Source organism: Hypanus sabinus, chromosome 3 (genome assembly GCF_030144855.1).
Source record: "Hypanus sabinus isolate sHypSab1 chromosome 3, sHypSab1.hap1, whole genome shotgun sequence".
Classification (NCBI taxonomy): Eukaryota; Metazoa; Chordata; class Chondrichthyes; order Myliobatiformes; family Dasyatidae; genus Hypanus; species Hypanus sabinus.
In genome coordinates, this window is record NC_082708.1 from 141,835,856 (window position 1) to 141,853,755 (window position 17,900).

General features: G+C 38.7%; 1 protein-coding gene across 2 annotated transcripts in view; it reads left to right on the forward strand.

The window, feature by feature from the left end:
- LOC132391704 (serine/threonine-protein phosphatase 2A 55 kDa regulatory subunit B gamma isoform) overlaps positions 1 to 17,900 on the forward strand; it is a 194,761-nt gene that overhangs the window by 148,307 nt on the left and 28,554 nt on the right. For both annotated transcript variants that reach the window (XM_059965251.1, XM_059965250.1), the window contains one exon: positions 1,226 to 1,390. In XM_059965251.1, coding sequence (XP_059821234.1) covers positions 1,226 to 1,390 — 165 coding nt within the window. The remainder of the gene's footprint in view (positions 1 to 1,225; positions 1,391 to 17,900) is intronic.

Below are 17,900 nucleotides of genomic sequence, written 5' to 3' on the forward strand. Positions count from 1 at the left end.
TCTTTGATAACTGGTCACTTATCCTTTTCACTGTCGAGACTATTCACCCAAAGATGCTGGGAAACTGGTATGAAGGAATAGGGGGTGGATGGAATGAATACTCGGGTGGAAAGAAGTTGGGACTTTGAGAGCAGCTTTTGTTCAATGATAGAAAAGCACATGATCATCAGATGGGAGATGCTGTTAATGTGACTGTAGGTGTGGATGGCCCACTCCTCCATCTAAGCAGTCGGAGAGGATGGAAAGTGCCCCTTAAAGTATCCTTCATCCCAGTGGTAACCTTTGTGTGTGGGTGCATCAAGATGTGCATAAGGTCAAAGTGTACAAATGCCAGATGTCAGCATGTGCTGCCACTTTACCTTTCCTGGAGCTGTGGATGGCCTGGTCATGCTCTTTCAGAACATCACATTCTATTAGACCATGCAACGACACCTGTCCCTTTTTGGGGGGCGGGGGTGGAGGGGGAGGGAAATCTCTTTCTCGTGATCAAGTGTTTTTATGCAGTTAGGCAGTTTTTTGTGTGTGAAATGTTGCTGAGATCCTGTGGAAGAAGACACTAGTTGCTTCTGTTCTTTATAACTTGCCTGCACTTCCACATGAACTTCAACAAGTGGACTGAATGAATTTCCAAGGTGTAAGATGTTACTTCCTGATTCACGATTGTTTAATGTCATTTCCACTACACAAGTGTAAAGAAGAACGAAATAATTGTTACTCCAGCTCCAATGCACCAAAGCAAGTAAGATAATTCAATAATAATTAGGAAAAAAACACATAAGGTAGCTTATATGCATTGGATGTCCATGAATTATGCTAGGCACAAGTGTGTCTGTAAATAAGGTGTTTACTGGAAATGATAAAGTAGTGGCGTTTGCAGGGGTGGGTTCTTCGGGGATAGTGACTGTTTTTGAGTTTTGTAATCCTGGTGTGGATGTGACTTGGCCCCCACCCTAATGATAGTGGGACAAACAGTCAATGAGCAGGATGAGTAGGATCCTTCATGATGTCACTAGCCCTTTTTCCACACCTTTCTGTATGTCGTTGTATGATCATCCAGATGTTTCCTGATCAGTTAGTTCAGACATTGCTTGCAGGTGTATGGGGCAATTCAGAGTTGGTCAAAAACATTTGTTTCACTGTTTCTTCATCACTTTAATGTTCTGTCGTCAATTTGTATTGTTATTCACATCTTTAAATTGTTGGCCTTAATGGTGTTTTTAATCAGACATTGTAGATATTAAGCCAGTAGACATGGAAGAATTGACTGAAGTTATCACAGCAGCTGAGTTTCACCCTCACCACTGTAACCTCTTGGTCTACAGCAGCAGCAAGGGAACTCTGCGGCTCTGCGACATGAGGACAGCTGCTCTGTGCGACAAACACGCCAAATGTACGTGTCCGATCCCAAATCCCAGCTGTAGTCTTGATTGGCGTACTTCCGTGAATGTGTAATTTTTTTGGTGTAGATGTACACTTTTACTTAACAGTTTGTTCAACAGTTTAAGCAGTCAAGTGGAAGGCAATTCCAGTGGTTTTGTTTGGGGAAAGGAAGCTTTTCATTTATTAAATGGTTCTCTTAACAGCCACTGAATTTGATGAGCATGAACTTTTTAGAGTCTGCTGTCGAAGAAAGATAACCTTCAATGTTAACTGTTTCTTTTTCACTATTTCTCCATTCTTAGCTTGCTATGAAACCGGGGGAGAAAAGAATTGGAGACGCTGTGCCATATTAATCATGTTTGGGAAGATTTTTTTCTTTACAAAAAAAAAGATCTATAAAGTAATTTGAGATTGTTTTCATTATCTTTCAAAATGCTAGAGTGAGCTGGGTATCTGCCTACCATTTGGTATTTTCAAATCTGGTTACATACAAATATTGGATAAACATTAATTTCATGGTTGAATTTACATGCAAACAGTACAAAGGGATTTGCACTATTCTGTTATACAGTTATACAATATATACTGAAATGTTTACACTCCAGTTGAACCAAATGTTTACACTCCAGTTGAACCAAATGTTTACACTCCAGTTGAACCATTCCTGTCTTGCTGTTAAAGTCGTTCCAGGGGTGTGCTCTGCTGTGAACACCAACACACAGACTGTTCTGTACTTCCTGCATCCATCTGTTGTTGAATTGAGAAAGGTGTGATCGGAAGTCTGTATTTCCATTGCACTCCATTAGAAACCTGTGTACATTAGTGTGGCCACATTTAGGCAGCATGCCAAATATTTAAATACTGTTTGGACAGGTGAGGAGCTAGCAATAAATAAGTAGAAGCTTGAGAGTGGTTTTAACACCCAGTAAATCCACCCAGACTGTGATGAGTGGGGATAATAATTATATTTGAAAACCCTGGTTTTAATCCTCAAAATCAGTCTATTTCCATTGTAAGCTGAATGTGTAAGTCCAAGTGTATTTGTCTGATGGTAAACACTTTCCATTTTACTCATTTTGACCAGGACTCCCATATTGTAAAAGGGCTGGATGGGAAAGAGTTTGTCAAATGTGTTCAGGAAGGTTTCCTTAATTAGTACACAGAGGTCACACCTAGAGAGTGTGATATCAGAGCTCCCTTTAGGGAATGAGATGGAGCAGGTCATTGAAGAGTGTGCTGCCGAACATTTTGGATATAATTATCATAATTCCATTAGTTTCAAGATAATTATGGAGAAAGAAAGATCGGGTTCTCAGGTTGGATTCTAAACTGGAGAAAGGCCAAATGTGATGGCATCAGAAAGGATCTCATGAGAGTGAATTGGGACAGGTTGTTTTCTGGCAAAGGAGTGCCTAATAAGTGGGAGGCCTTCAAAATTGAAATTTTGTGAGCATGGAGTTTGTACATTCCTGTCAGAATAGAAGGCAAGGATAACACTTTAGGAAACGTAGGTTTTTGAGAGATTTTGAGGCCCTGTTTCAGAAGAAGAATGAGGTATGTAGCAGGTAAAGGCAGGAAGGAACAAATGAGACATTTGAGTATAAGAAATGTAAGAGAACACTTAAGGAAATTGGGAAGGCTGAAAGAAGGCATGAAGTTGCCCAACCAGACAAGGGAAGGAGAATCCCAAAGTCTTGTATACATATATTAAGAATAAAAGGATTACAAAGGACAAAACTGGCCCTCTTGAAGATCAGAGTGGTCATTTATGCATGGGGTTGCAAGATATGGAGGAGATCTTAAAGGGAGTTTACGCAGCATTATTTTCTCCAGAGATGAGCACAGTCTAGAACTGAGACAAAATAGCAATGAGGTCATGGATTGTATACAGACTAGAGGAGGAGAAAGTGCTTGTTGCTTGAGACAAATTAGGATGGATAAATCCTCAAGTCCTGACGACATGTTGCCATGGACCTTGTGGGAAGGTAGTGTAGAAATTGCGGGGGCCCCAGCAGTGGAATTTAAAATGTCCTTAGCTGCAGGTGAGGCACTGGAGGACTGGAAGGTAGCTAATGTTGTGCCATTATTTAAGAAAAGCTCGAAGAATAAGCCAGAAAGCTTTAGGCTGGTGAGTCTGACATCAGTAGTGAGTAAGTTGTTGACACGTGTATTCTGTGTAGCAGTGACCTGAAAACAAACCAAAACTGCTCAGAGACTGAGTATGGGGGTTGACACTACAAAATGCTTTCCACAATAACCAAGTTCAAAAGAGTACGTGCAATCCTTTATTAGAAACTAGCAAAGCTGAACAATCTTGTAGCAAAAAAAAATCTAACAAAACTAGCGAAATAGTGAAATTAACAAAGTTTGCGGTACTAAGCAGTAGCAAAAATAACAATCTTAGCGTAATAGAGAAATTAATGATCTTGATGTTCCAATTAGTGATTGAACAGCAATCTTAAGCTGTAGCAGTCAACAAAAATAATCACCCAGTGGTTCACTCTTGGCTCTATCGAGACTAAACTGAGCCTGAAGACAAAGTGTGAATATATAACTATGTTCTTTTACTTCTACCATGCCCCAAACTACATGACAAAATGCCCTGAATAAATTTGCAACACAACACAATATAGACAGACAGAAAAGTAGATATATAGCTCATACACTATGGGACTGGATATGTAAGTATTTGGATAGACAGGTTTGGTGAGACTAGAGCTAGAGGTCATGGCTCAAGCCTAAAATGTGAAATGGTTAAGGGGGACGTGAGAGGGAGCATCTTAATGCAGAGAGTGGTAGAGTGTGGAATGAGCTGCCAGTGGAAGTAGTGGATGTAGGTGGATTTGATTTCACTATCTTAAGAGAAATTTGATCAAGTGTATGAATGAGAGGGCTATGGTCCAGGTGCAGGTTGATGGAACTAGGCAGAGTGATAGGCACAGACTGGATGGACCAAAGGGTCTCTGTGTTGTAGTGTTCTAAGACTTCAGAGTTAGAGGGTCATAAAGATGATGTAAATGTAGCCCTTCCCTGAAATTTTGGCAGCTAGTTGAAATTTCATGCCTGCCTTGAATCAATCGCAAAGCAGCTTTTCTGTAATTCACCAAACTTAATGAATGCACTCACGATGTTTGATTTCATTAATAGTTAACATGAAATCGCCTCTTGCAGCTATCTGTTCAAGGTGATATTAAAACCTGCAAATCTCAAAACCAGGGCGTGGCATTCAGGACTGAGCTCAGAAGAAATTTCTTGATGCTGTGGTAGTGAATCTTTAGTTTTCTGCCAACAGGGGTGTTGAGGATCAGTTGTTGAATTCAAGACAATTTTTTAGATATAAGACTGTAAGACATAGGAGCAGAATTAGGCCATTCAGCCCAGTGAGTCTGCTCTGCTATTCCATCATGGCTGATCCCAGGTCTCACTCAACCCCATACACTTGCCTTCTTGCCATATCCTTTGATGCCATGACCAATCAGGAAACTATCAACTTCTGCCGTGAATATACCCATGGACTTGGTCTCCGCTGCAGTCTGTGGCAGAGCATTCCACAGATTCACTACTCTCTGGCTAAAAGAAATTCTTCTTTACCTCTGTTCCAAAAGGTCCCCGCTCAATTTTGAGGCTGTGCCCTCTAGTTTTGGATACTCCAACCATAGGAAACATCCTCTACACATCCACCCTATCTAGTCCGTTTCAATGAAGTACCCACACCACCTTCTAAATTCCAATGAGTACAGGCCCAAAGCTGCCAAATGCTCTTTGTATTTTAACTCCTTCATTCCTGGAATTATCTTTGTGAACCCCCTCTAGACTCTAGTGACAACATATCCTTTCTGAGATATGGGGTCCAAAACTGTTGACAATACTCCAAGTGCAGTCTGACTAGTATCTTATAAAGCTCAACATTATTTCCTTGCTTTTATATTCTATTCCCCTTGAAATACCAAAATGCATTATCATACATTTTCCAACACTGTATTCCATCCGCCACTTTTTTGCCCATTCTTTCAATTTGTCTAAGTCCTGCTGCAATCACATTGCTTCCTTATCACTGCCTACCCCTCCACCCAACTACTCCTACTCTATCATCCACAGACTTTGTCACAAAGCCATCAATTCCATTATCCATTGATAAACAATGTGAAAAGCCGCAGTCTCAATACTGACCCCTGATGAACACCACTAGTCACTGGCAGCCGACCAGAAAAGGCCCACTTTACCGCCCCTCGCTGCCTCCTGCCTGTCAGCCATTCCTCTATCCATGCCAGGATCTTTCCTGTTACACGATGGGATTTTATCTTGTTAAGCAGCTTCAGGTGTGGTACCTTGTCAAATATAAAGTGAGTTGAGAGGTATGGGCTTCATAGAGTGAGGTGATGCTGAAGTAAAAGATAAAAAGATCAGCCAATATCTTGTTGAATGACAGAGTAGACACAAAATGCCAAATGGTTGACTTTTGCTTCTGTCTCAAGTTGTTAGTTAAAGTGATGGCTATCTCTGGAACTTACTGTTTCATATTTAACACCTGCATTTGCACCATACTCTAGTCAGTTACTACACTGTCGTTAATATCGACCATTGTTGTTGAGCAATGTATATGTCCTTTTAAAATCCAGAAACTTATTTCAATTTTATAGGCTTATTTCTAGATCTTTTCATGCTTTATATTTGACATAGATATCAAATAATGTTGGAAACAATATGGCTAAAAATTCTGCTTGGCTTTAAGTTGCTTTTTTGGCAAGGATTATAATTATTAAATCAGTGCTGCTCTTAAATGGTGGAGTAGGATGATTATAGGATTTGCCAGTGTTAAAGTACATGAAAACTTGGGTCACCATCTGAATGTCCTAGCAACCTTTTTCACAGTGACCTTGATAAAGCCAATGATATTTTGTGCTTTTTCCCAAGGGTTAGATGGTAATAATTATTTATAAAATAACAAATGCTGAACTAAGTTAAATTAGCAAAGGTTGGTGATCAGGGATTATTTGGAAATTGTGAAGAACAAAAGGAGTTTAGTGTGGTGGATCCAAGAAAGATTAAGAATATTTCCAAAATATCTGGAGGCGAGGTAGTGTGCAAGTGTCCTTTTAGTGAGATAATACTTTGGCATCTTTGTCAGAGTTTGTACTTTTAAGTCCCACTGTAGAGGTGAGAGCACAAAAAAAAAGGTTTTTACTCCAGGGCAGTGCTGAGGAGCTGTTGAACTACTTAATGTTTTTGTTTTAATGTGTTTGTTTGCATTTCCAGCATCTGCATATTTCCTCATGTGTGAACCACTTAATGGCTGTGTTTGTCAATGAGATGTTAAATTCTCCTTTGTGTGGAGGTATTATTTCAAAACTAAGCAGGGGTCTGTATATTCCTTAGCTAACTTGTAAAGAATGTAATTTTCTCATAAGTAAATTTTATTGTTTATACTATACTGTGAGAATTGCCTGCCATGTTCTTTGGCTTCATTTTGTCCATCCCCACAACCTGTTCCTGACACCCCTACTTTTAGAGATTTGCCCTGCACTTACTTTCCATTGGGGTAGAGGTCACACCCCGCTCCAGTAATTTCCTTTGGGATCTCTCCTCTGCTTCCCTTATTCCTTTACTTTCCCTTTCTCTTTTTTTGTCCTCCTCCTCTCCTTCACATTTGTTTTTGCTGAAGGTATCACCCAATTAATAATCTAGTATTAATTCATAGTTTATATTTAGTTTCAGTATTAAAGAGCACTTTTTGATCTCTAAAACATGTTTTTCATCCTGCATTGGTAATTATATATTATTAATGAAGGCTCCCTCACAGCATTCCCACCACCCCATCCCGCTCCTGTATAAGCATTCTGTACTTTGTCTTACTTTGAAAAGTCAGATGTAACAGTGTTCTGCGGTTATTTTCCTAATTGGCTTTCTCCTGCTTTATTGCAGATGGAGGAGAATTGCCCTCCTTATCTAATAGATTTTTCAGTCTTTTTGCTTCAGCACAAGAAAATGTATTTTCTGGATTTCAAACCATGAAAACATCAATAATGCTTATTGAAAATGCTTTGATTGTATGTTAAGCATTTTGGCTTTTCTATTGTGTAACATTGATTCTATGCAGACAGGAGGCACAAAAATGCAATAGACTTATTATCGACATGGGATCACATACAGGCTATTTGCTGTTTAGAACTGCAATGACATTCATCTATCCTTATGATTTGGATGGTCATAAATAAAACATGGTTTGATATGTATAATCCATTTGGTGCCTAAAAGTATAATAAAGTCTTATCATTGATTTAAAGTCCATTTTCCAGATCTGCGAGTTGGAAAATAGCCGGGTAATGTAGCAGAGCTTTACTGAGCAAGTTCAAGGTTCATGTAGTGTGCAACCTGTGGGCGATGCTATCAGGTAACAAAGAAAATAGTATCGGTGGTGAATGACATTAATCTAATTAGCATGTGTCTGATAGAGTATTAAATCTGGTATTTAATATAATAGTTAAATTTCAGTGTGCATTTTACTACGTGAATTTTTATGCCAAGAACCTGACAGTTTAACAGCAGACTTTCATATTTCTTTTAAAATTGTGGTTGGTTGTGTCAATCACAGAATATTTATGGCATAGAAAGAGCTTGTTCAACCTGCTGTCCATACTAACAGTTTGTAAGAGTCATGCAGCTCAACTTTTACCACAATTCTATATTTGTTTGTATTCTGATGCTATGGTTTCAACAAGTAACTAGATAATTAATCCTGCCCCTGCAGCTACCTCTGCCAGTACATATCTGATCCTATGTATACTTAAAAAAAAATCGTTTCCTCTGATCACTTTTGGTCCTGTTGACAATCACCTTCACCTTTATTTCATGGCCCGTGGAGCTTTACCACTAGTCGGTGGGAAGTTTTTCTCTGTGGTCAGCCTGTATCTTTCAAGCTCCTCAGCAGCTATGCTTACAAATAAAATAATTAGGCTTTTCCACTACACGCTTCAGGTCTGAAATCATTTCAGTAACTTGTTACTGCATCCTCTCCAAGGACTTCAGATCAGTGTTTAGAGTATTAATTATAATTTCCATGTTCTTGTGTTTCTGCCTTTATTATATAAAGCCCAAATACTATTTAAACTATTTTCTCACATTGCTGTCGATTTTAACAAACTATATACACCTTCCCCTTCTCTGTTCTTGTACCAATTATTTTGGATCCTCCTGGTTGTACAGCAAAGAAATGTGACCTTCAGCCCATGTTCTTGCTGACCTTTTGGCGGTCCATGTCTTATCTATTGAAATGTCTGAGTAAATGCTTCTTCAATGCTACTGATTCCACCATCTCCTGTAGTAGTGTGTTCAAGACTCTGGTTGGGGGAGAAGACTTGCCCCTTCAGTCCCCTTTAAAACTTCTGCCTTTCATCTAAAAACTGTGCCCTCCTGTTTTTGATATCTCTTCCACTCGGGAAAGATTTTGACTATATATCTTTTCATTTCAATCTTTTATTCTTCAATCAAGTCTCCCTTCAGACTCCTTCATGCCAGGGAAAAGAAAACCAGTCTCTGACACAATATACTTTTAGGAAAATAGGAGGCAGTGCTCTCTAAACCCAGTCTGAACCATGAATATGCAGTATATCAAGAAAATCAGTGGTGTTTGTGCCAATTCCCAGAGACTCGGTGCAAGTCCCTCTAGAGGGGGATGGGGTTGGAGGTGGAGAAATTGTAACCTTTCATCATATTTCCTGTGGCTTATTGACTGATCTTTGGGATTGAAAAGTTTCTGAACTTCAATGTAGCAAAGCAATAATGGGAATCAAAGAAATGGTTTGCTAAAACATTTGAACTTGAGGTATATTATCAAACCCGAGGTACTCTTTTGACTTGGTGAGACCGATTTGAAAGTGGTTAATAAAGTGGGTGACTTGGCAGATAAATTAGATGTGACGCTAAATGACTCATTGCCACTCTTGAAGCACATGTAGAAATGACACCCTGTGGATCATTGAGTTTTTTTTAATGCTGTTAATGAACCTATCATCTGATTATGTTGTCAATACACAGTATCACTTGTCTTATTAAGCTGGTTTTCTCTGATATTAAAACAAAACATGAATCATGTTGGGGGCATAATCATTGTCATAGTCATTAGCTGCTTCCTCCTGCCTTGTTTTATTAGAAGAACTAATAATTCCCAACTCATTTGGTTCTGATTGACCCATAATCTATATCAGAAGAAATTATACTCTGCTCATTTTGGCTGGTTTATGTAGCTCATTTGTGGGATGCACATTACAATAATAACAGCAACTTGCAATTGCTCATCTTTTTTTAATATACTGAAATGTCCAAAGGTAGTTATGGGCTCTGAAAATGGCTTAAAATATAATTTGAATAAAGCCATTTGTGTATTCTTTTTTCATCTGCCAGGAGTAAGCTTGAGCGGTATTTTTACAGGAACAGTTTTCTAGATATACTCTTAATTGAGTGAAACCCCTTTTACCAGGCATCTCCAGAGACATGGCTCATTAACCCCTCACTAACAGCTACTGGACTCAGGTGAGAAAACCAGCTTTTTCAAGCTCCATACGTCTAGGATCATACACCGCATACCATTATAAAGAAAGTATATTTATAAATGTCAACTTTATGGAACAGTTAGTAGGAAAAAGAAAAGAAATAAGAAGGGCTCATTACAGTTAACCCAGTACAAATAAGTTGGAGCTCATCTTGAAATTGTCCTTAACTCGCACACTGGAGCCACGGTCGTGTGAAATCACACACCACCTTCTGAATCTTGCTCAAAATCCACCTCGAACAAACAGGCTCCCCCATGGGATTATTGGTCCTTCCTCCTTGAAACCATTCATCTGCAACAAGGACGGAATCCTCAGTCATCTTCCCTCCTGTCTGCTCCCAGCTCCTGCCAAAAAGACCTCGACCCACACCAGTGTCCATCACAAAAACCTTTCCACCCAGTGTTCTCTAGAGCCTTCTCCCAATTCCACCATCCTGACTGGCTGATACAACATACCTAAGTTGAATAACATAGCCCCTTATCTTCAGCTCAAACCCAAACATGCTAAAAGCAGAACAGAGTGTTCTTACAGAACTGCTAAAATGAAATAACTACCGCATCACAGTAAAAATGTTAACCAGGGAATTATACAAGTATGGTGCATAACAGTAGGAATGTAATATTGAGGGAAGGGTGTAATATTGTCAGGAATATTGTCAGGAAGGAGACAAGGATGCAAAGTGTCTTGAAAATTAATAGGAAAAGCAAATTATTTGAAGTTGTTCTTTTTCTTTAAGGGGGGAAGTAGATAAGTGCTGAAAATAGTAAGCCTTCATTGTTGTCAGAAGGTGATAGTTCAGGGTTGTTTTTTTTCAGAGTGGAGGCCTATGGCCGGTGGTATTCCACTAGGATCCACACTGGTTCCCTCTTGTAGTAATTTTTAATGTTGACTTGGATGAGAAGTTTGGTGATGTGGTTGGTAAGTTAGTGGATGACAACACAATTGTTAGTATTAAAGATTACCTTGTATAACCTTTGATAAGAATCTAGTCAGCTAGGAAGGTGGGCAGAATGGCAGATGGAACTTAACTCTGACAAGAGCAAAGAGATAGATTTTAGCAAGTTAAAACAGAGCAGGGCTCTGGAGAATGTCACAGAAGAAAGAGAACAAGTGAAACAAGTACAGTTTGCTGGAAATGAGAGGGTCTTACAGATATTTTGGCAAACTTGCCTTGATCAATCAGGACACTAAGTACAAGAATTTAGACGTCCTGTTACAGTTGCACAAATACTTGATTATCAGGTGTAGTTCTGGTTGCCCAGCTATGGGAAGGATATTTTTAAACTGGAAAGGGTATGGAAAAGATTCATAAGGATTGTTGTGTTATAAGGAGAGGTCTGATAGGCTTGGGGCTGTTTTCCCTGGAATGTAGGATGCTGAAAAGTGATGTTGGCATCCTGTATGCCAGGGATAATATATGTAAAATCACAAGTGGCACAGATAAGGTGGATAGTTCCAGGCAAAGGAAGTTTAAAATCAAGGGATAGGTTTAAGGTGAGAGGAGAAAGCTTTAAAGGCAGCCCGAAAAGTAAGTTTATCCAATTAAGGTGGTGGATATATGAAATGAGCTCCCAGAGGAAGGAATAGAGGAGGGTACAATTACAATGTTTAAAAGATACTTTAATAGAGCAGAAATAGGAACGGGTTAGAGGGAAATAGGCCCAACGCAGTCAAATGGAAGTCTTGCTGAGGTAGCTACCTTGTTTGACATGGGCCAGTAGGACCTAAAGACCTTTTCCTGTGCTCTGTAACTCTTCCTCTGTGACTTATAAAGTAAAATGTCAGCTTGTATTTAAGAGGTCAGAATCATGCAACATTAACTTTGACATAGTGTATTTCAATATTCACAATCAAGCCAAGATCTATCCCCAATTACACAGTTAAACATTGTATACTGTAAGTAGATTAAGTGGATTGGAACCACAAAGAGACTCTTATTTCCTTTCTAAACAAAAAAAAAACAGATAAACTTTATCTAACATTACAGATGCTGTCAAAATTAAATTGCTTCATTTGGATGCAATATAAGTAAGCTTCTTCCAGATGCAAATTAAAATGGCATAATACAAATAACCAATATAGTAACTCGAAGTTTAGTTAGTACCCATTTTAGATGGAGACAAAGGATGTTTTTGTTGAGGTGCTTTAGTGTTTGAGATATTTGAATTGAAAAATCATAAGGACTTTTATCGTTCAAGAAGGTGGCTCACTAACCACTCCACAGGGGCAATTAGGAATGGGCAATAAATTTTGCACTTGCCAGTGACACCCATATCCTGAAGAATTATTAAATAAATCCTTTCCGAATGATAATGCATGATGCTCATTGATAGAAGGATATCACCAAGAAGCTTAATCACAAGCTCTGATTATGTAAGTATTATATGATTAAAATAAACTTTGGGTTAAGTGGGACATGAAAATGATCATTTCAGGTTATGTTGCATTACTCAGCTGACTTCCTAGCATCAGATCAATTGTAGTGTTAAACAAAATAATTGTGTAAACATCATGCCCCAATTTCTCGGCAATGGTACTTAAGTAATTTCAGATTCAGTTTATTGTCATTTAGAAACCACAAATGCAATGCAGTTAAAAAATGAGACAACATTCCTCCAGAATGATATCTCAAAAGCACATGACAAAACAGACTACACCAGAAAATCCACGTAACGTTTGGCAATCCTCAATCCAGAGTCCGGAGAGGCTGCTGCGTATTAATATCATGCTACCATCTTAGTGTGTTCCCCGGAAAGGAGCTCCAAATTCACCAGACAAACAAGACCAAAAACTAAAGCTACAAGACCTGCACAAACCCACATAATTACAACATACAGTGACAACATTGCAAACAATAGCATAATTGATAAAAAAAAACAGACCATGGGCACAGTAAAAATAGTCCAAAGATGTTAAAGGACTATAAGTAATATGGTAACATTTTCTCTAATACTATCAAATATTAGAACTGAAAGATAATACCATGCAGGCTGACTAAGAATGACATTCCTGTTGACAGACCTGCATGAATAATTGGGCTGAGTCTCTTCGAACAGGACCAAAATAGGAATTATTTAGTAAGTTAGCAATCTTATTCATTGAATTTTAAAGAAAGGATATTTGTGGTAAATGGAAAATAATTTGTTGCTTTCCTAGAGTAGAAATTAAGGTTTATCAGTTTCAGTGATAAGTGTAAAAGTTTTTCCCTTTACTTTCAGTATTACTTCCTCATATTGCCTTCTTTAATAATTGTTTACAAGAACTTTGATTAATCACTGAGACAGATTTTCAGTTCCCCTGTGATATTTTCCTTTCATTGCATTATTAGTAGCTTTTCTGTAGGGGCACACTTGTCGAGTAGCAGAATCTTGTGAAAATTGCAAACCTTTTGCAGGTGCACTGGCTTGAGAGTGTCTTGACATTTCTGTTTAAGAACGGACCAAAGGAACCAATTGTTAATGTGCCATGGTAGCAGATCTTGAAATGAATAGGGGCCTTGTGTGAGTTATGAGAGGGAAACTGGCCAGTGATCATGCTCCTGGGTTGCTACCATGATTCGTATAGAATCTGCTCACTTGTGAGGTTCTGCAATTGAATACCAAATTCACTTTTCTAAGAATATAACTTCTGAGGAAGCTGTGGATTAATGTTGTAATGGGGGAAATATTTTCCAGGCTTCTAAGTCTTTGGTTGGAGACCAGGAAAAGAGTTGTATTTCTGCAGGAGCAAATGCATTTCCATCCCATTTTGATTTGTGTGTGCAATTTGCCTCTGAGGAAAGTGGAGAAAATCTGTGGAGAAAAAAAATGTGAAAGCAATTTCTTCCCAGTGTATTGAGTAGAAATCTGTACTTCCGTCGAAGGTGAAATTGCACAAAATCTTGTAAGAAATTTGGAAGTGGAGGGAAGTTTTATTTTGAAGATTTTCATAAAAGCTAAGTGGGGCTTCTTGAGTAGTATAATTTGTATTATTACTTGGCCATTTAATAAGATGTTTTATTTACTGTTGCATTTGCTTATTTTATCTGAGGATTAAAAGGCTAGAATTGAATGGTCAGAGTATAATTGTGCATCATTGTTCAAAGTTAGTTTATTAGAAACCATTCTAAGCTTATCTTCTGAAACAGATTTGAACTATCTTTGGTATACTTATGGTATAACAAAATAATAAAACAGAACCAGACAGAAGTTAATAGTGTTGTTTAAAAGGATCATTGACATATTGTGTCAACAGATAACGAATCTCTACTCTTTGCACTATTTTTACCAGGCTTATGGTATAACTGAATTTTATTTCAGGTTACTTGTGATCTAATAGATGAGAAAGGTGCAAGTCATTTCTTTCTCAGATAGAAATGCGTTGGTATTGGGTTAACTGTCCTCAAAGCCCTGAATTGAAAAGATTTTAAACCCCATCTGATATAGATATCTATGGGTAACCTCACTGTCAGAAGGTTATACTGTATCCACCTACTCTCCAAGTTAAGTGCAGTCTCTGGTGAGGTCTAGCTGCCAGTAACACCTGCTTGAGTACTGGGTCGCCCCCCCCCCCACCAGCTAACAAAGTAGCTTAAACCCAGTTTGATTTATTTTTTAATGATACGCATTTAAATTTAGATAAATAATCCTTAGCATATATTTAACACTCAGAGGATTTTTGATTTTAAAAGATTTCCAAATTACAAAGGGTTCACAAAATACAGAACGCAGATATGATTACGTACGCAAAGAACATACCAATGAGTTACAGATGAACGAGGTGTCTGTCAGAAACTGAAAGCTGAGGAATGAATTCTAGTTCTTTCTGTCACCCTGTCATTCTGTCATTCTCCTTGGCATGCTGAACAATCCCCAATGCTTTCAAACATTAAGATAGTTTTGCTGCGAGTTGATATTACTTGTTTTCCAGATACCTTTGCTGTGACAGTAATACAGGGATCCCAGCTATCTAAAATTAATGCTGTGAGAGCTGGCTCTGATTACACAAATAACCCAACTATTGATTGATCATACCTGTGACTATGCTTGTGAACTAAGTGACTAAATAAACCCAGTCTGGAACCTTCCCTGATCACAATGTTGTAAATAACTTGAGTAGCTGTCGTTGCCTGGTTTGATGTATGCCAATTACCATGACCGCATTTTCTTACACTTAGCTAATGCAGACAAGAAGTTTCATAGTCCCTTCACTTTGCAAACCACATCTCTTAGCAGCCAACCTCCTGCTATGGTCCAAAGCCTGTTTGCAAAGCTGTACCTTAACTTCAAACTGATAACTGCTTGCAATTTGCATTAAGAACTGAAAGCTGGTTCCCGTTCGCAACAAGAAGCTGAGCAAGGAATATTTGTTTGAAATTTAACAGCTCTGACCCTTTGGAAAGGTCATGTTGCTAGTCTGGAAAGCCGAGGTCAGCTTTCTTGGACACTGGAAAGTGCACATCCATTACAGAGAAGGCTATGTTCCTCGCTGCTAAATCTGCATTTCAATCTCAGTCGCTTTATCTGACATTTCAAAAGTTCACTCTAAATTATTTACAACAGCACTTCAATATTCCCAGTTCTCTAACTTGAAGCCCCAAGATCAGATCAACCAGTTCGTTGGTAAAATATGTTTAAATGCATCTCTATAAGGTTTTTAAAAAAACTGGCAACTTGTATGAAGTTGTACAGTTTTATCATGAAACAAATGGTTGTAATATTTTGTGGAGGGGGTGTGAACTTTCCCAGAGGAAAGTGTTTAGTTAAGCATACACCGAGAGCCTCTAATATCAAAGAGCATTTGGACTGAATGCTTTCTTTAGCAATTGCATTATTCCACATGTTATACTTCTCTCCATCACAAGACAATTCTATTTTGGCTTCATTCCTTTATCAGTAAAGTTAGAATCTTGTCATCAATCAAAATATGCTTGGTTAATTACTGTATTTTTGTACAGCAGCTGGTTTGCAGTAGAACAAGTCTGCTGAAATGTTATTAAAGCATGATGGATGATGGCAAAGGGCAGAAATTTCATAACAATTAACCTGAAGCAGTATAATGTTCACAATTTTTTTTGTAAAGCATACACTGTAGCTGAACAGCTGTATCCCTAAAAATGGTTCAATTTTGTCGGGTAGAGGGAAACTGATTTAACCATATAACAATCACAGCACGGAAACAGGCCATCTCGGCCCTCCTAGTCTGTGCCGAACTCTTAATCTCACCTAGTCCCACCTACCCACACTCAGCCCATAACCCTCCACTCCTTTCCTGTCCATATACCTATCCAATTTTACCTTAAATGACACAACTGAACTGGCCTCTACTACTTCTACAGGAAGCTCATTCCACACAGCTATCACTCTCTGAGTAAAGAAATACCCCCTCATGTTTCCCTTAAACTTCTGCCCCCTAACTCTCAAATCATGTCCTCTTGTTTGAATCTCCCCTACTCTCAATGGAAACAGCCTATTCACGTCAACTCTACCTATCCCTCTCAAAATTTTAAATACCTCGATCAAATCCCCCCTCAACCTTCTACGCTCCAATGAATAGAGACCTAACTTGTTCAACCTTTCTCTGTAACTTAAGTGCTGAAACCCAGGTAACATCCTAGTAAGTCGTCTCTGCACTCTCTCTAATTTATTGATATCTTTCCTATAATTCGGTGACCAGAACTGTACACAATATTCCAAATTTGGCCTTACCAATGCCTTGTACAATTTTAACATTACATCCCAACTTCTGTACTCAATGCTTTGATTTATAAAGGCCAGCGTTCCAAAAGCCTTCTTCACTACCCTATCTACATGAGACTCCACCTTAAGGGAACTATGTACTGTTATTCCTAGATCTCTCTGTTCCCCTGCATTCCTCAATGCCCTACCATTTACCCTGTATGTTTAAAGGTCATTAGCCATCACATGCATGTTGCTTCACTTTATAAGTATTACTATTTACTCTAAATGTATTCGACCTTCCTCATGGTCCATCAGAAGATGGTAGTGATTTGCTGCCTCATATTACTGCAGTCTCCTTGGCGAAGTGCTCTCAAGGATTAGGCTCCAATGGGAATAATTTGGTGAGTTCTGTATGGTGCACAGTACAACCACAACATGTGCAGTCAAAGCTGTAACTATTGAAAGTGCCAGTCAGACTTGAGTTAATTGTCTGCCTTGGCTGCTACTGAGCTGCTTTCATGTTGCTGGGTATGTGGGCATCCAGCAAGAGGGCAGTATTCCGTCACTCCCCTTCCTTGCAAATGGTAAATGGTTGACAAGTTTTGTTCAGTTGTGCAGTGATTTGTTTCAAAGTCAAGTTGCTAATCCATTTTACTAAGATTATTTATGTGACTTTTCAAGTTCTGGTCAATGGGGACCCTCATAAACATTGCTGCTTTATGGCAGGTGAATCAATGATGCTAATTATGTTGCCATTGAATATCAAGGAGACATACTTCTACTCTCTCATAGCAGATGGACAGTGCTTGTGTCTTGTGTGCTGCAAGTATTATTTACAACTTAATGCTGCCTTGAATGTTGTCCAGATTTGGATGTATGTGATCAAGGGCTTTTTCATTATTTGATTGGAGCTGGCCATGTGTAAACTTGAGCAAAATAAAGTGTACTTTTGATCTTGTGAAAAAGGGGACATTCTTGGAAATGGTTGGGCCTTGGATGCTGCGCTGAAGAACCTTGGCAATGACTCAAGTTGTGGTCATTGACAAGTGTCATCTCAATACGGTGAGAATATGATTAATTCCAGAATATTTTTTTTAACTGCAGATGGAGTATCTTTGAAGCTATTCTTTCTTGACTTTGTCACATGTGCTCCTAGTTCCTCGCTGTTCATGTACTGTGCTGTTCTACAAGCTCTTTGGCCCATTATGTTGTCCCAACCTGTTAACCTACTTCAAAGTCAATCTAATGCTTGCCTTCCATTTTTCTTTAATCCATGTGCCTAACTAAGAGACTCCGAAATGTTTCTAATGTA